General features: G+C 32.2%; 2 protein-coding genes across 2 annotated transcripts; both read right to left on the bottom strand.

The window, feature by feature from the left end:
• Nucleotides 1-2,165: 2,165 nt before the first annotated feature.
• LOC144858962 (adhesion G protein-coupled receptor L4-like) lies at nt 2,166-5,426 on the bottom strand. Its single transcript, XM_078715125.1, has 4 exons — nt 5,406-5,426; nt 4,527-4,627; nt 3,513-3,681; nt 2,166-2,706 (listed from the first exon to the last, which is right to left on the bottom strand). Exons 1-4 carry the CDS (start codon nt 5,421-5,423, stop codon nt 2,593-2,595), a joined length of 402 nt encoding a protein of 133 aa, XP_078571251.1. The 5' UTR covers nt 5,424-5,426; the 3' UTR covers nt 2,166-2,592.
• Nucleotides 5,427-6,672: 1,246 nt separating this feature from the next.
• On the bottom strand, nt 6,673-19,930 carry LOC144858958 (uncharacterized). Its single transcript, XM_078715119.1, has 17 exons — nt 19,571-19,930; nt 18,920-19,051; nt 18,038-18,394; nt 15,916-16,248; nt 13,766-14,281; nt 13,252-13,359; nt 12,972-13,041; nt 12,550-12,655; nt 11,577-11,650; nt 11,188-11,290; nt 10,963-11,060; nt 10,383-10,488; nt 9,839-10,059; nt 9,664-9,727; nt 8,785-8,885; nt 7,771-7,939; nt 6,673-6,964 (listed from the first exon to the last, which is right to left on the bottom strand). Exons 3-17 carry the CDS (start codon nt 18,279-18,281, stop codon nt 6,851-6,853), a joined length of 2,427 nt encoding a protein of 808 aa, XP_078571245.1. The 5' UTR covers nt 18,282-18,394; nt 18,920-19,051; nt 19,571-19,930; the 3' UTR covers nt 6,673-6,850.
• Between the last annotated feature and the right edge of the window lie 7 nt (nt 19,931-19,937).

Here is a 19,937-nt window from a genome sequence, read left to right as displayed (position 1 = left end):
GTCATAGTAACTAGTTTTGTCAAAAAATAAAAGGGTCGAAATTTGGCCATTTTCCGAAAATTTCCCTGTACTATAGTACAAGGATTTTTTTCGAAAAATGGCCAAAATATCAACTTTTTAAAATTCAATAATTATGCGATAATATTGCCATAAAATTCAATAATTATGCGATAATATTGCCATATATGCCCATATATTGTCTTATCATCATCTTATAGGGTCATAGTAACTAGTTTTGTCAAAAAATAAAAGGGTCAAAATTAGGTCAATTTTCAAAAATTTCCCTGTACTATAGTACAGTGATTTTTTCGAAAAATGGCCAAAATATCAACTTTTTAAAATTCAATAATTATGCGATAATATTGCCATATATGCCCATATATTGTCTTATCATCATCTTATAGGGTCATAGTAACTAGCTTTGTCAACAAATAAAAGGGTCAAAATTTGGCCAATTTTCGAAAATTTCCCTGTACTATAGTACAGGGATTTTTTCGAAAAATAGCCAAAATATCAGCTTTTTAAAATTCAATAATTATGCGATAATATTGCCATATATGCCCATATATTGTCTTATCATCATCTTATAGGGTCATAGTAACTAGTTTTGTCAAAAAATAAAAGGGTCGAAATTTGGCCATTTTCCGAAAATTTCCCTGTACTATAGTACAAGGATTTTTTTCGAAAAATGGCCAAAATATCAACTTTTTAAAATTCAATAATTATGCGATAATATTGCCATATATGCCCATATATTGTCTTATCATCATCTTATAGGGTCATAGTAACTAGTTTTGTCAAAAAATAAAAGGGTCAAAATTAGGTCAATTTTCAAAAATTTCCCTGTACTATAGTACAGTGATTTTTTCGAAAAATGGCCAAAATATCTACTTTTTAAAATTCAATAATTATGCGATAATATTGCCATATATGCCCATATATTGTCTTATCATCATTTTATAGGGTCATAGTACTAGTTTTGTCAAAAAATAAAAGGGTCGAAATTTGGCCAATTTTCGAAAATTTCCCTGTACTATATAGTACAGTGATTTTTTCGAAAAATGGCCAAAATATCAACTTTTTAAAATTCAATAATTATGCGATAATATTGCCATATATGCCCATATATTGTCTTATCATCATCTTATAGGGTCATAGTAAATAGTTTTGTCAAAAAATAAAAGGGTCGAAATTTGGTCAATTTTCAAAAATTTCCCTGTACTATAGTACAGTGATTTTTTCGAAAAATGGCCAAAATATCAACTTTTTAAAATTCAATAATTATGCGATAATATTGCCATATATGCCCATATATTGTTTTATCATCATCTTATAGGGTCATAGTAACTAGTTTTGTCAAAAAATAAAAGGGTCGAAATTTGGCCAATTTTCGAAAATTTCCCTGTACTATAGTACAGGGATTTTTTCGAAACATAGCCAAAATATCAGCTTTTTAAAATTAAATAATTATGCGATAATATTGCCATATATGCCCATATATTGTCTTATCATCATCTTATAGGGTCATAGTAACTAGTTTTGTCAAAAAATAAAAGGGTCGAAATTTGGCCAATTTTCGAAAATTTCCCTGCACTATAGTACAGGGATTTTTTTCGAAAAATGACCAAAATATCAACTTTTTAAAATTCAATAATTATGCGAGAATATTGCCATATATGGTCTTATCATCATCTTATAGGGTCATAGTAACTAGTTTTGTAAAAAAATAAAAGGGTCAGTCAGTAATCACACTGTCAGTAGTGTTCGATTGGTAATCACACTGTCAGTAGTGTCATGGTGTGTTCGATTGGTAATCACACTATCAGGGTAGCGTTAGGGTGTATTCGATTGGTATCAAATCATATTGAACCTATAATTTGACCTCAAAGATCTTCAATAATAATTTTATTACGAGTGGTGTCAGTCATGGTAATCACACTATCAGGGTGTGTTCGATTGGTAATCACACTATCAGGGTAGTGTCAGGGTGTGTTCGATTGCTTGATGTCTTACATATCATAATGAACCTATAATTTGACCTCAAAGGTCTTCAATAATAATGTTATTACGAGTGGTGTCAGTCATGGTAATCACACTATCAAGTATCAGTAGTGTAAGGGTGTGTTCGATTGTTTGATGTCTTACATATCATAATGAACCTATAATTTGACCTCAAAGATCTTCAATAATAAATTTATTACGAGTGGTGTCAGTCATGTTAATCATACTATCAGTAGTGTCAGGGTGTGTTCGATTGGTAATCACACTATCAGGGTAGTGTCAGGGTGTGTTCGATTGCTTGATGTCTTACATATCATAATGAATCTATAATTTGACCTCAAAGATCTTCAATAATAATTTTATTACGAGTGGTGTCAATCATGTTAATCACACTATCAGGGTAGTGTCAGGGTGTGTTCGATTGGTTGATGTCTTACACATCATATTGAACCTATAATTTGACCTCAAAGATCTTCTATAATGATTTTATTACGAGTGGTGTCAGTCATGGTAATCACACTATCAGGGTAGTGTCAGGGTGTGTTCGATTGCTTGATGTCTTACATATCATATTGAACCTATAATTTGACCTCAAAGATCTTCTATAATAATTTTATTACGAGTGGTGTCAGTCATGGTAATCACACTATCAGTAGTGTCAGGGTGTGTTCGATTGCTTGATGTCTTCCTCCAGTCATATTGAACCTATAATTAGGAATAATTATATTACTAAATAAGGTTTATCGCAAATATCGTGAGCGATGCATGATAAAAAGGAATTGGGAGCAATAGTGCCACCACCAGTATATAAAGTTGTTATTTTTATTTATTTTTATTTTTTTATTTTATTCAGTTGACAACCACAGCGATGAAACCGCCACTAACAGGTTGAATCCGTTGTTAAACGGTGGCGCTATTACTACCAAACCCTTCCCATCATGCATTGTGCAATGACGTTCTTCGCGAAATCAAGCTATTTGCGATAAACCTTATGAGCAGTTCTATTTTAAAAGATATATTTTTTGTTAAAAAAAACTGAATAAATGGTTCTCCAATAAATTGAATAAAATAAATACCGTATATGAAACAATAAAAACTACTAGGCCTACTACAATATAAGTTATGTTTTAAAAAATGGATTATGTAATATGGGCTGCCGTAGGTCTATAGAACGTCTTTCAATATATTCTGAAATGTCCATTATATAAACACGAAATAAAACTCCAAATTTCAAACTATTTTTCAAATTATGGTTCGTTTTTCTTTGTTATTCAGAAACCGATGATTAAAGTTATTACCAATTTTTCTATTAAGAAACAAACAGTTGAACATGCTGATTGTGACTGCAGTACCATCTAGAAAACATCTACCCTTGCACACGTACTACTTTCTCCTAAAAGTCGGAACTCGCGGTACATTCGATCATCGAAAATGTGTTTAACAAAAGGTCCTGGAGGTATACGTAAACAAAAGATTCCAACTGTATTATTTGTGAAAGATTTTGTAGTTACCTCATTACTGAAGACACACTGAGAGAGCCAGATAAAGAAACCTTGCAAAGAATTCATGATGACAAATATGTATTCCATGACTTTGGAATTACTGAAGAGGATGATGATACCGAAAATCCATGGCAGACCAACCACCGGAGTAAGCAAAACCAAACCGTAAACCAAGGACCTTAAAATAAGCAAAATAAATCACTATACAGATTGCCTGCTTAGAGGTGAAACATAAATACGTGAATATAAATACATTTCCCAAAGCGCAAGCTAAATATCATTCTCAATGGGATGTGAAATCTTATATTTCACCGATATCTGTTATATTTAGTTTAGCCAACAACCAGTAGAAAAGCTGCTGGGTCGGCTAGCTAGACCTTCCACAGTATGTAAATAAGCCTGCCTAGGTAGGTTCACCTCACCTGCGAAGAATAAAGGCAAATAATGACTAAGTATGATTCTCTGGCAGTAAAATATTCGCTTAGGCCTAGTACTTGTGTTTCTTTTGTATAATATATATATATATATTGTTTTTAACGAGGTAGTTTTTTTTATGGATGCTAACGAAATACACATGCAAATAGCAACAATACTAGATAATTAAAAATGTTTTTAATGACTTTGATAATTATGCAGATTCAGACTCTTTTAATTCTCGACATAACTTAGTCGAATGACAGCATAGTCTAGGTTCTAGAGCGTAAAAAAATAGTAAAAAGATAAATATATTGGCACATATGGCGTTGCATACATATACAACTTGAGCTCATAATTTTTTAGACAAAAAGCGAAACGCCGACTGATGGACTAACATGAAAAAGACAATATGCAGACTTGGGAAATGTCTACATAAGATGATGGTAACATGTAATAATGTATATAGATTATATTCCCGAACAATAATTATTTGCTGATAAATCGGAAAATTTCATAGATGATAATATCATCTATGAAATTATATTATATCATATATATATTATATATTATATCATCGTCTTATCACGTCATATTTATTCGATTTACCTAATTCTTGTGTATGACGTCTTATCGCCTTTAGATTGTTGTGGAAGTCGAGTTTTCTTGAAAGCTATATACACAATGACCACAGTTTGTAGGAAGATGATCTGGAAAAAAAGGTATATATATATACAGGTATTATAAGCTGTGGGTCTAATGTTGATTGGGCAAGCCGGGCGACGATGTTTTGGCAGTGCATTAAATTAATGTTGTTGCATTTAAAAATATGGCTCACTGGCATATAGTGTCCGTAACTCCAATTCTTTCCCACACTAAATAAAACCTCAGGATACTTTTCGCTTAATTACATCAGCAGTCTAATTCTGATAATTTGTATATTGTTTAATTACCTACTATTACCATTACCTATCTACGTATCAAATAAATATACAAATAGCAAATAAAATTAATGTATGTTCTCGGTTCACCTGTACTTGATGTTCCTACAAATATTGAAGTTGCATTTGATTTTTGTAAAGGTTTCACCAAAACGGCCATGGAATAAGAGAAGGGGAATCAACAATGAGTTCTTTGTCTTTTAAATCCTGTATTGCTTTTATTATATATTATCTTGTACATCATTTCCTTGTAAATAGGCCTATTATTAAATCATTTTTTTCTTTTTACTTTTATTTTACTTACTCTGGACGCACCTTCATTCAAGAATTGTGCCACTGTTTCAAAAGTGTAGCTTCCAAATAAGTTATATTTTTATTAATCAAACTTTAAAAATAAAAATAAATTATTTTAAACTAATCTTTCCATCGGCATCAGGCACACCAAACAACAACACCAAATAACAAAGTTATGTTATCAATTGTGGACCAGCGGAATAGAAAAGAGAATTATCGTATTTTTCTAGCACTAAATTGCCACTCTACTTACCAAAAGTGTAGTAAGCATTGGTATAATAAATGTTCAGATTGCTATGCCCATATTTAACCAGCACCTTTGGAAAAAACGGATGTATGTAACTACTTGTTTTGATGTATAACTTAAAATTCGTCCTTACAAGTTTCATACTACCTATACTATACATTATAATATAAATATATCTTACACTTCATCGGAAACGTAGTTGTCCCTTGTACATCCAGCCGTCACTCCTACGATTATACTAGGCACTATCCAGCCAAGATAACGACTAAATAAAAAGCGTCGTTCGTGGTTAACAAACGGGTGTCTGATCTTCATGTACACGTCTGTAGACACAATTAGCATCCATGAAAAGGCGGCTAAAAGACTGTAATGTAAGCAACCAGCAATAACAGCACACACAATCTGGAAAATAAAAAGATGTCAGTGACGTAACGGCAATTTTCATCAATGTATAAACACACTTTTCAATTTGTTATGTTAGACAAAAATGTGAATAAAATTTAACTCTAATATATATTATTAGTGTAAGATTCCTTTTAAGAAACTTTTTTTTGTAAACAGTGAAACGAATATAAAAATAAGAATAAACCGGCAACAGTAAATTTAGTGGTACTTATTTAAAAAACCAGATGTTAAAATCTGTCAGTAGTGTCATGGTGTGTTCGATTGGTAATCACACTATCAGGGTAGCGTTAGGGTGTATTCGATTGGTATCAAATCATATTGAACCTATAATTTGACCTCAAAGATCTTCAATAATAATTTTATTACGAGTGGTGTCAGTCATGGTAATCACACTATCAGGGTGTGTTCGATTGGTAATCACACTATCAGGGTAGTGTCAGGGTGTGTTCGATTGCTTGATGTCTTACATATCATAATGAACCTATAATTTGACCTCAAAGGTCTTCAATAATAATGTTATTACGAGTGGTGTCAGTCATGGTAATCACACTATCAAGTATCAGTAGTGTAAGGGTGTGTTCGATTGTTTGATGTCTTACATATCATAATGAACCTATAATTTGACCTCAAAGATCTTCAATAATAAATTTATTACGAGTGGTGTCAGTCATGTTAATCATACTATCAGTAGTGTCAGGGTGTGTTCGATTGGTAATCACACTATCAGGGTAGTGTCAGGGTGTGTTCGATTGCTTGATGTCTTACATATCATAATGAATCTATAATTTGACCTCAAAGATCTTCAATAATAATTTTATTACGAGTGGTGTCAATCATGTTAATCACACTATCAGGGTAGTGTCAGGGTGTGTTCGATTGGTTGATGTCTTACACATCATATTGAACCTATAATTTGACCTCAAAGATCTTCTATAATGATTTTATTACGAGTGGTGTCAGTCATGGTAATCACACTATCAGGGTAGTGTCAGGGTGTGTTCGATTGCTTGATGTCTTACATATCATATTGAACCTATAATTTGACCTCAAAGATCTTCTATAATAATTTTATTACGAGTGGTGTCAGTCATGGTAATCACACTATCAGTAGTGTCAGGGTGTGTTCGATTGCTTGATGTCTTCCTCCAGTCATATTGAACCTATAATTAGGAATAATTATATTACTAAATAAGGTTTATCGCAAATATCGTGAGCGATGCATGATAAAAAGGAATTGGGAGCAATAGTGCCACCACCAGTATATAAAGTTGTTATTTTTATTTATTTTTATTTTTTTATTTTATTCAGTTGACAACCACAGCGATGAAACCGCCACTAACAGGTTGAATCCGTTGTTAAACGGTGGCGCTATTACTACCAAACCCTTCCCATCATGCATTGTGCAATGACGTTCTTCGCGAAATCAAGCTATTTGCGATAAACCTTATGAGCAGTTCTATTTTAAAAGATATATTTTTTGTTAAAAAAAACTGAATAAATGGTTCTCCAATAAATTGAATAAAATAAATACCGTATATGAAACAATAAAAACTACTAGGCCTACTACAATATAAGTTATGTTTTAAAAAATGGATTATGTAATATGGGCTGCCGTAGGTCTATAGAACGTCTTTCAATATATTCTGAAATGTCCATTATATAAACACGAAATAAAACTCCAAATTTCAAACTATTTTTCAAATTATGGTTCGTTTTTCTTTGTTATTCAGAAACCGATGATTAAAGTTATTACCAATTTTTCTATTAAGAAACAAACAGTTGAACATGCTGATTGTGACTGCAGTACCATCTAGAAAACATCTACCCTTGCACACGTACTACTTTCTCCTAAAAGTCGGAACTCGCGGTACATTCGATCATCGAAAATGTGTTTAACAAAAGGTCCTGGAGGTATACGTAAACAAAAGATTCCAACTGTATTATTTGTGAAAGATTTTGTAGTTACCTCATTACTGAAGACACACTGAGAGAGCCAGATAAAGAAACCTTGCAAAGAATTCATGATGACAAATATGTATTCCATGACTTTGGAATTACTGAAGAGGATGATGATACCGAAAATCCATGGCAGACCAACCACCGGAGTAAGCAAAACCAAACCGTAAACCAAGGACCTTAAAATAAGCAAAATAAATCACTATACAGATTGCCTGCTTAGAGGTGAAACATAAATACGTGAATATAAATACATTTCCCAAAGCGCAAGCTAAATATCATTCTCAATGGGATGTGAAATCTTATATTTCACCGATATCTGTTATATTTAGTTTAGCCAACAACCAGTAGAAAAGCTGCTGGGTCGGCTAGCTAGACCTTCCACAGTATGTAAATAAGCCTGCCTAGGTAGGTTCACCTCACCTGCGAAGAATAAAGGCAAATAATGACTAAGTATGATTCTCTGGCAGTAAAATATTCGCTTAGGCCTAGTACTTGTGTTTCTTTTGTATAATATATATATATATATTGTTTTTAACGAGGTAGTTTTTTTTATGGATGCTAACGAAATACACATGCAAATAGCAACAATACTAGATAATTAAAAATGTTTTTAATGACTTTGATAATTATGCAGATTCAGACTCTTTTAATTCTCGACATAACTTAGTCGAATGACAGCATAGTCTAGGTTCTAGAGCGTAAAAAAATAGTAAAAAGATAAATATATTGGCACATATGGCGTTGCATACATATACAACTTGAGCTCATAATTTTTTAGACAAAAAGCGAAACGCCGACTGATGGACTAACATGAAAAAGACAATATGCAGACTTGGGAAATGTCTACATAAGATGATGGTAACATGTAATAATGTATATAGATTATATTCCCGAACAATAATTATTTGCTGATAAATCGGAAAATTTCATAGATGATAATATCATCTATGAAATTATATTATATCATATATATATTATATATTATATCATCGTCTTATCACGTCATATTTATTCGATTTACCTAATTCTTGTGTATGACGTCTTATCGCCTTTAGATTGTTGTGGAAGTCGAGTTTTCTTGAAAGCTATATACACAATGACCACAGTTTGTAGGAAGATGATCTGGAAAAAAAGGTATATATATATACAGGTATTATAAGCTGTGGGTCTAATGTTGATTGGGCAAGCCGGGCGACGATGTTTTGGCAGTGCATTAAATTAATGTTGTTGCATTTAAAAATATGGCTCACTGGCATATAGTGTCCGTAACTCCAATTCTTTCCCACACTAAATAAAACCTCAGGATACTTTTCGCTTAATTACATCAGCAGTCTAATTCTGATAATTTGTATATTGTTTAATTACCTACTATTACCATTACCTATCTACGTATCAAATAAATATACAAATAGCAAATAAAATTAATGTATGTTCTCGGTTCACCTGTACTTGATGTTCCTACAAATATTGAAGTTGCATTTGATTTTTGTAAAGGTTTCACCAAAACGGCCATGGAATAAGAGAAGGGGAATCAACAATGAGTTCTTTGTCTTTTAAATCCTGTATTGCTTTTATTATATATTATCTTGTACATCATTTCCTTGTAAATAGGCCTATTATTAAATCATTTTTTTCTTTTTACTTTTATTTTACTTACTCTGGACGCACCTTCATTCAAGAATTGTGCCACTGTTTCAAAAGTGTAGCTTCCAAATAAGTTATATTTTTATTAATCAAACTTTAAAAATAAAAATAAATTATTTTAAACTAATCTTTCCATCGGCATCAGGCACACCAAACAACAACACCAAATAACAAAGTTATGTTATCAATTGTGGACCAGCGGAATAGAAAAGAGAATTATCGTATTTTTCTAGCACTAAATTGCCACTCTACTTACCAAAAGTGTAGTAAGCATTGGTATAATAAATGTCCAGATTGCTATGCCCATATTTAACCAGCACCTTTGGAAAAAACGGATGTATGTAACTACTTGTTTTGATGTATAACTTAAAATTCGTCCTTACAAGTTTCATACTACCTATACTATACATTATAATATAAATATATCTTACACTTCATCGGAAACGTAGTTGTCCCTTGTACATCCAGCCGTCACTCCTACGATTATACTAGGCACTATCCAGCCAAGATAACGACTAAATAAAAAGCGTCGTTCGTGGTTAACAAACGGGTGTCTGATCTTCATGTACACGTCTGTAGACACAATTAGCATCCATGAAAAGGCGGCTAAAAGACTGTAATGTAAGCAACCAGCAATAACAGCACACACAATCTGGAAAATAAAAAGATGTCAGTGACGTAACGGCAATTTTCATCAATGTATAAACACACTTTTCAATTTGTTATGTTAGACAAAAATGTGAATAAAATTTAACTCTAATATATATTATTAGTGTAAGATTCCTTTTAAGAAACTTTTTTTTGTAAACAGTGAAACGAATATAAAAATAAGAATAAACCGGCAACAGTAAATTTAGTGGTACTTATTTAAAAAACCAGATGTTAAAATCTTAGTATTAGTAGTATATGGCACATTACATTGCTACAAAAACCAATGAACAATTAAGTGATGTGTGCTACAAAAATAACACGTACCTTATTCTTAACATTCGCTCCAAGTAAGAAATACACAAAATTGACAATAAGAAGAGCCACTACCAGATGACAAAGTATCTTATGGCGCTCAGAATTTCTTAAATTTCTGAAATAGTAATTCTGTCTGTTATGAAAAGTTAAGAAAAAAAAACCTGTAAATGTAACTGTGTATGAACCACACACAGTATGCATGAAAATTGCAAGTTAGAGCTAGCGGAGCAGTAGCCTTCAAAATTAAGTTCGCTCCTAAATGGAAGAGGAAGACGAATAAGAAATATTTAGAAATTCGAAATGTTACCTGGACTGTTATTAAGAGGAAACATGAAATCGAATATAATACTGTAGATGAAGTGTGTGTGTGAGACATCCATTTAAGAAATAATTGGGAACGAGCATAAGGATGTAACAATGGAATGTAAATTCAGAAACTATAATAGCATTGTTGTTTTTATACTTAAAAGTGTTTGTTATGGCAGCCGTCTGGCTTTATTCTTTAAGTTCACATACAACTTAAACAATTTATTATATATTTTCTATTCGTTTTCCTCCAACATTTCAGCGCTTTCAATTCATAACTTACTTAAAACTGTATACAGTAATCAGAGTTATGATGAGAAATATACTCGAAATAATAAGTCCAAAGTTTGTAAGTGTTGATAAAATCTTGTCATTACTTGACTAAAAAATAAAAAAGAATATACAAGAAATTTATTTCAACCGTATATAACATTATAATGATATTCATAATATAGGCCTATACCTTTATAATTGTATTGTTGATATAAAGTTGAATATATATTTTTACCGGTATCGGTTTCATCAAAACGACAAATGACGTCATATGTGTACAATTGCATATCACGCCGTCGGCATCATTTACAGTAGAACAACCTTCAGTTGACCATATCCTTTATTAAACGAAAACATTAGATTATTAGATTAGCTTAAATAATGTACATAAATTATGATGATACCTGAATAGAATTGCTGGGCTTTTTAAACATTATAATCATATCGTTACTGTTATTATATTCCGTTTATCGTGATTCTCATCACTGTCACTGTGTATAATTATTTCAGCATATATGACCATTATCATAATATCAATCAACATTATCACAATCATCATCGCCGTCGTCATCATCATCATCGACATCATTGTCTTCACCATCGTCATGATCGATTCCTACTTACGCCAAAGGGTTTTCCTCTTCAGTAAAATGACACACAGGTTCATATTTTATGCTCGAAGAATCTTTTACAACATCCTTTAAAATCAAAAAGACAGATTCGAAAATCATATTGAGTAAACAGTAATCCTCTAAACAAATTGTGTGTAGCGAATGTGACTACAGATGTTCCGTCATCTCATACATACAAAGCAAGGACCTCACGTTTCAAAATATAAATTAATAAGGTATTTAAATAAGGTAGGTAGTATTGAATTTGATATATATATATATATATATTTTAAAAAAACATATCATTTACTCTTTTATATTAAATTTTATGAAATTATTAAAATTGTCTATATTTTCTCTTATTTCTTCTTTTTTCTTGTTTTTAAAATATTTATTAACAACAAATAAACCTTATAATAATACAACAACATGAAAAAAGAAAGATGGCACTCCACGAAAGGCAAGCCTGTGATTTGGAAGCCCACACAGAAGAGTAATATATATAAGGGAAAAATATAATATTATAATAAATGAACAGACAGAACACAAACACACAGGACACGAGCACAACACAAACAGACATCCATATACTGACAGTACATACACACACAAACAACACAGACACACATAGACGCACACCCATCACCAGGAGGAAAACATTAATATTAATGGAATAAATTAGGAAAGATTTATGTTTTTTATTAAATACAAATTTAGTTGCCAAATGTTTGAATTGTAAGGGGATTTTATTCCAATTCATGGGACCAGTATATCTGATTAAATGTTTGAAGGCAGTAAGTCTTGGTTTGGGTAAATGAAGTTCTTGAGCAATACGAGTATGGACTTCGTGATTAAATTTAAAAAGATGAGATGAGGGAGAATCAAAGAGTCATAAATAAAAGACATATCACTGTACACTGGTCCAATTTATATAAGAGAAAGAAACCAGTTTAAGGTACTAGGTATTTTTTATGAGCTTACCGTACCTTAATAGGAAACCTGATTTCACAATGAATACTGAGCTCGTTGCCTTTGTTGTCATATATGTCTATAGTAACAATATCTGATACACTTTGAAGCGTTGGGCTGTCCCTTTAAAATATAAATTATACAATTCGAAGAATTAAGCAATTGATAATTTAAAAAATAGTAAACATAAACCTAAGCAAGTGCAAAATATACAAGTAAACATTTTTCAACATGATTGATAATACAAACAACACTAGAGCATGACTAAAAATAAAGTAAATAATTTATATGAAAACTAATTTATATGAAAATTATAAATAAATGCTTTTTTAGTTTGAAATATTTCCAGCATTATCATTGTTCAATTCAAGTATGGAAACACTTTTTTCTGTAAAAACACAAATGAAATAGAATATGCGTAATATAAGGACAAACTTACTGACTTTCTACATAAAAATAAGTAGTTGAATTTACATCATTTTGAGTTGCAACCACTTGGAACGGTCCATCTGCATAAATTACATTACAAAAATAAATATATATTATATATATATATATATATATGTGTTCACATATATTTGTTTACATAAATTTATATTACCAAAAATGGTTTATCAAACCATTTACCGAAAAGTAAATAAGTAATAAATATTTTCATTTTTTCAGGTTTAAAAAACCCTACATTGGTCATTTGTAATAGATAACGCATGATACCATACCTTTTACCACATAGGACTTTGTTGAAGTTGAGAAAGTAATACTGTCAGGTTCAGTTGTTAGAGGGACGTCTTTTACTTCTGGCGAACTTGATTCAAAATTTATGCTAACTGAAAAGAAATGAATAATTCTTTATTTATTCAAACTTCCAACTTATAAAATGTATTATTATAAAAATGTTAAAGTTAATGGACAATATTAATGTGAGGTAAGAAAACTCTGATTATATGGTGGTATGGTAAACCGTATGTTGAATGTGCTGAAGTGAATACAAAAAAGTTAAAGTAGATGATCAGAAACTTAAGAGATTGAACCCCTGAACTTTAACTACTTCTGCGACACCAGATGTACGGTATCAATGAAGTATGGAGTGAAGAACAAATACATCCAAACCTGGAGGCAAAGAGGAACATGTATGAGGAGAATAATAAAATTGTCCTTTGGATTAACTCAACTACAGTAGTAGTATTTCGATCCATTTTACGGGATGACATTTCAAAACGAAATTATATTTACCACCGGATTTTCCTGAATCATTCGAACAGGTCGTCATAATATTCGTTGAATTGGTAGTAGATATACCAATACCAGTGGTAGTAAGATCATTAGTAAGACTATGCATATCAGGTATGTTTGTTGCACTGGTAGTTTCTGGACTTGCACTTTCTGGACTTGTACATTCTGGACGTGTAGTTTCTGGACTAGTAGTTTCTGGAACGGTAGTTTCTGGAACGGTAGTTTCTGGACCGTTAGTTTCTGGACCGTTAGTTTCTGAATTTGTAGTTTCTGGACTGGTAGTTTCTGAACTTGTAGTTTCTGGACCGGTAGTTTCTGGACTGGTAGTTTCTGGACTGGTAGTTTCTGAACTTGTAGTTTCTGAACTTGTAGTTTCTGGATCGGTAGTTTCTGGACTGGTAGTTTCTAGACTGGTAGTGTCTGGACTGGTAGTTTCTGAACTGGTAGTTTCTGGACTGGTAGTTTCTAGACTGGTTTTTCTGACAATTGTGGTAGGTGGCGTAGCACTCTTTCTATCTAAAAACGTACGGTAAACATTTATTTCTATTTTACACATATAAAAAGGGCAAACATCTCCGATGAAGGAACATGAAATAAAACGATTTCTTAAACACGTGGACATCCTCGTCATATTTACGTCCTTTGTGTGCAGAAAAATAGTAATAAATAATCTGAATTATCTATACTTTCAGATTTGGAAGAGAAATATGTAAAACAGAAGAGGTTTCGATGTGGCAGTATGGTATACATCAGTGAAAGGGTAGGAAAAAATAAGTAAATTATCAATAGTGGTGATGGTAATCTCTAAACATTAAAATGACGGTAACTTTTCAGGTTACTTCGTTGAGATGTCATATTGGAAATCATTTATGCACAATTATTCAGATCCTTATTTTATTTTAAATAAAACACATGTGTACCTTCAATAATTGTACAATTGCCTTCACTAATATAAATATTATCAACAAATATGCGTCCTTTATCACCCAGTCGTCCAGTGGTATATCCACGAATAACTACATAGTCTGGCGTATGATTAGTAGCAAAAGTAGCGGACGAAAATCTCCATTTATTCTGTGCAGTGGCATAAATATCAATGAAACTCTCGTAAGATGTTAAACCAACGTGATGTTCTACGACTAGTTGCTGGTCCTTATCACTTGGGCCGCTCATGCAATAATGCAACTGAACACACACATATCTCCAACTAGGTGGTAACTTCGGACTATCGATAGACGCAGTGTGTTGAACTCCGTCAGATTCAATATAAATGTAGTAATTCTCTGGTAAAAGAGCAACAAAATATTTACATGAGGAGATATTATTCATTCATTAATTCAGCGAAAACATCATTTTCACTTATGAAATATGTGTTGCTCTGAGACACAAAAATGACACGATGGAATGTGGTGCAATAATGGAGGTGGAGGAAAATCGAGTGTTTTTGGTACAAAAATTGATTCTCTTTCACTGTCTTACCAGTTTCCACTGATTGGCCAGTGTATGGGTCAATGTTGTTTATTTCAACGGAGCGTTTCCAACGGTTCGTCATATGTCTATTAACCCATCCATTTAAATCATATTCAAAGTCAGAACAAAAGCCTTTCAATTCTGAAATATATGAATTAGTAGAGAAATTCATGGTATAATCAATATAAATATATATTATTAATTTTGGGTTACTGAGTGAGTACATGAAACACTTTTTATATTTTCGAATTTGGATTATTATTTTCTTCTTTTGTTTAAAAAGGTATAATATGATGACCCATTTTGATAGATAAATCATGAATGATTCCACCGAACTTACGAGTTAAAATAACTATAGCGAGGCATTTAATAAATATGCAAACTGCCTTAAAATGTGACATGTTTGGAGAAACCATTTTCATCATCAGAAGAACAGAAAACAACACCTAGAATACTTATATACCAATAGGACAGGTTGTATGTAAATAAGGGACCCATTTTGGATTTCAATTACGTCACCTGCAACTCAAGAAGAAATGATCCAAAACAGTCCCCGAAGTTTGTTTTTGATATCATACATTTCTATGTATTGCATACCCTCAAATCAATTATATTTTGTATCAAACCAACAAACATAATTGTGGTTTTTAGTATCGAAAATAAAATTTGGTTCGTCTTACCGTTATACACAACAACGTTAGCTGAGAATCCTCTGTATTGTGAACTACTGTCGGTTCGAAACTTAACAACTAACGAGTTGTTTGAAGACAGTATCACCGGTGGTAATTCAAATCCTGTGTACTCCACGATTCTGTCTCCATCTTTAATATAAATAAAATCACTGCCTCCCTCAATATTGAAATCGGTAAATGTAAGTAAAAGCACATATCCAGGATATGTATGTAACGTCCAATCGTAGCTCACGGATTTCGGATAATTGTTCGGGTAATTTGGCGATGTAATATTCTTGGACTGGTCTGGACATATAAAGTACTCGTTGAATACATTTGTATCTTTAAAGAAAATACAAACTTACAATAGTTAGAGACGCAATTAATCAAAAAACTAAAGTAAATACGTTATAAACGATAAATAAAATAAGTGTGGTACGCCGTAACGTTTGTTTAAAATAACAACTTACCGCCAACTGCAGGTACAAAATGAAAGAACAAAAGAATAGTTTTCAACAGAATAATTATTTTCATGGTAACACACAGACAAGCGAAGAATACAATTATCGTACAATGTAATGCGTGTTGTTTCACAGAAAACATGCGACTGACTGAACCTAAGATCTGTCCATTTTAATTACCTTTCTATATTAATATTGTACCAATTGTTTTATTAACTATGAAAGTATCAGTATGAGCATGAAGTATCATTGCATCAGTATGGATTGTACCAAAGGTTGCTTTTTAATTGTCGTACTGCATTAGTCCATGCCCAGTGTAAACTAAGGACAGAAATTAAACTTTTCAACGAGTAAACACGATTCAAGTATGCATCAATATATTGTGTCGGTTTGATCGGAGTTCAATAAGCCTAATGTACGCCAAGTATTCATCAATTAAGCTGACTACGTTTAAAAGACTCGAATTGAAAATACAAGATGTTTCTTAAGTGTGGCTCTTAGACGTCAAGTGTTTGAATTTGATGATTCTAAACTATACTATAACGATTAAATACAATATGTATCCATACTATTCTGTAAGGTTGGTTCTCACAAGTGATTATTCGAACAGTCGCTTGTGATTGGTCAACTTACTTAAGCTTGTTTCCCACTAGAACGTAACGCAAGGACGTAAACGCAACGCAAACGTTTTAACCAATGACAAGCGAAGTTATAGACAGTTAGCAATCAACAAGCGAATAAGCCATCGCTTGTGATTGGTCAATTCACTTGCGTTGCGTTACGTCCTTGCGTTGCGTCGCTAGTGGGAACCACGCATTACGTTGCGTTTACGTCCTTGCGTTGCGTCTCTAGTAGGAATCAAGTCTAAAGAAGTGTTTGGGTACATATTGTATTTAATCGTTATAGTATAGATAGAATCATCATCGCATGTATTTAATCATTATAGCTACTCAGTATGGAATGCATTAATAATAATTGTTAATTAAAGGTGCTTTACTTAAGAATAATTTAAAGCTACACCATTTTACCTAAAAATTGGGATCAAAGAAAATTAGAACCCAACTCATTGCATAGTATTATTGTAATAGCATAAAACCCCTGATTCCTTGGTGCACCTCTATCCAAGGGACCCATTTCAATGATATGCATGATGGTAAATCCCACTTGTTTAACACTACGGCCAATCCTTTTTCAGGACACCTCTATTAAGGGGACTCTTTGTTGGGTCTCGAAAGTGGACCGCCTAGAAGCTTTTTGATGAAGTAATCTTCTTCTTTATTGTATCAAACAAAAGGTAGCCAAGATATAGCCGAAGCTAATCAAGCTTGGTACCTTTTATCTTAACTAATTTAAGCTACGAAATTAACATATAAATAACAGAACTTAAAAGAAAATAAAAATTTAAAACGTCAAAAACAAAACAAAATTTTTTTTGAATAATAAATAAATAACATAACATAAAGTGCTGTATATATGAAATAAAACGATTCATTTATTTTAAATAAGATTATAATTATACCAAGCGTATAAAGCAATAATACACATTTGTATCTTGATCGCCTTCATAATGTACTGTACGTCCTTCGTGTACGGGAACGGAAAGATTTGTTTTATACTAGGGGATCTGAATGATATAATCGATTAATTTGTTTTAAATCACACATATTTACCTTCAATACAATCAACTTCACTGATGTAAACATTATCAATAGCTATGCGTCCTATATTACCCACGTGTCCCGTAGTGTATCCACGAAAAACCACATAGTCTGGCGTATAATTAGCACGAAGAATAGCAGTAGACAGTGTCCATTCATTGTTCACTGTAGCATAAATATTATTCAAAATCTTGTAAGACGATGGACCAATGTAATGTTTTACAACTAGCCGCTGCTTAGGACTTGAACCGCTCATGTAATAATAAAACTGAACATACACACAACTCCAACTTGGTGGTAGCTCTGGACTTTGGATAGCGGCAATATGTTCAAATCCGTCAAAAGATTTAACAGAAATGTAGTAATTTTCTGTGAAAAAAAAGCAACAAAATATTCACGGGAGAGCCAACATAAAATATCAGTGGGTATATATTAACGAATGACCTGGCGTAAATTTAAACATATGGTATTTTATAAAGCTCTGTCTGCACTAGCAAACTAGTTTGACAAAAACTGTGTGATGCACATTTCCTTGTTATATAAAGTTTGTTAGAGAGACAGAGCTTTAGCTTTTTCATATGAATGAAAATAATAAAAATTATTCAGAGATTATTTAGACACTAATGATATGCATTGTGTAGAACTATGTATATATTTTGTATGAAAATAATTACAGAAAACTAACTACTAAAGAGAAAAGGTGTCAAGATGCCATTAGTCTCTTAGTTAAAGTTCCCTGTCAATTTTTTTTTTATTAATATGCATTTTTGCATTGGTTTTTTTAAAACATTAATTTACATTGATGAAAAAATGTATAAAAAAAAACGTGTACTTATTTGATGAAGGTGGAGAAAGAGTTATTGTCAGCGGTTGTTGGTACGAACATTTTCTTACCAGTTTCAACTTGTTTGCCTGTGTATGGATCAATATTGTTTTCTTCGATGGAGCGTTTCCAAGGCTCTAATTGAATTCTATTAACCCATCCATCAAAATCGTCTTCAAAGTCAGAACAAAAGCCTGCAATTTCTGGAATGTAACAATTATTAACAATTGCAGGGTTAAAAACCTATAATTATATTAATGTTTTATATAAGTATATAATTTGAGAACATCCGTAAGTAATTCTCTGGGTTAGGGTTAGGGACTCGAATCCTCACAGATCACTATCTGTCGTACATCTCAAGACCTTAGAGCCATCGCCGATTGTTAGTGTAGGATTCGAGCCAAAGAAAGCAGCAACAGTATGATAATTGTATAACCAATATTGAAGTAAAAAAAACCAAAAAAAAAACCTTTCAGTTAAGGTCGTCATTAATTTAGATGTAATTATTATTTAGATTTTTTTTTGTTCGAACTGGTAATAGTATTTGCAAATTCTCAAAGAATATTCGTTATATATTTAGACACTCAAGCGACAAGACAACCTTATTGAACTGAACTTTATTGTATGTCTTATATCTTAACAGTCTCAATGAAACGTGCAACAAGTATACAGTAAAATTTTGCAGTCTCGAAAATACATTAAATTGGATATGTTCTACTTACCGTTAGTTAGATACACAATGACGTAAGCTGAGAATCCTCTGTATTTATATTGTGAATTGCCGTCGGTTCGCAACTTAACAACCAACGAGTTGTTTGAAGACAGTATCACCGGTGGTAATACAAATCCCGTGTAGTCCACGATTCTGTGTCGATCCTTAATGAAAACATAATCGCTGTCTTGTTCAAGTTGGAAATCGGTAAATGTAAGTAACAGCAAATATCCAGGATATGTATGTAACGTCCAGTCGTAGCTCACGGATTTCGGATAATCGTTCGGGTAATTTGGCGATGTAATATTCTTGGACTGGTCTGGACATATAAAGTACTCGTTGAATACCTTTGTATCTTTAAAGAATAATATATTTTA

This window comes from Antedon bifida, chromosome 2 (genome assembly GCF_963402885.1).
Source record: "Antedon bifida chromosome 2, ecAntBifi1.1, whole genome shotgun sequence".
Classification (NCBI taxonomy): domain Eukaryota; kingdom Metazoa; phylum Echinodermata; class Crinoidea; order Comatulida; family Antedonidae; genus Antedon; species Antedon bifida.
The sequence above is the reverse complement of the archived record's forward strand: the minus strand, read 5'-3'. Positions and strand labels throughout refer to the sequence as shown.

Excerpts from the sequence above, each read along its gene's own strand:
- LOC144858962 (XM_078715125.1), bottom strand. Across the intron at positions 3,682-4,526 it reads ACGTCATACACAAGAATTAG|GTCCTTGGTTTACGGTTTGG; the intron begins GTAAATCGAATA and ends GCTTATTTTAAG. Across the intron at positions 2,707-3,512 it reads AGTGTGTCTTCAGTAATGAG|GTTCAATATGACTGGAGGAA; the intron begins GTAACTACAAAA and ends TCCTAATTATAG.
- LOC144858958 (XM_078715119.1), bottom strand. The coding sequence starts at position 18,281 with ATGAGCGGTTCAAGTCCTAAGCAGCGGCTAGTTGTAAAACATTACATT. Across the intron at positions 16,249-18,037 it reads TGAAGTTGATTGTATTGAAG|ATACAAATGTATTCAACGAG; the intron begins GTAAATATGTGT and ends TTTTCTTTAAAG. Across the intron at positions 11,061-11,187 it reads TTTTGATGAAACCGATACCG|TCAAGTAATGACAAGATTTT; the intron begins GTAAAAATATAT and ends TTTATTTTTTAG.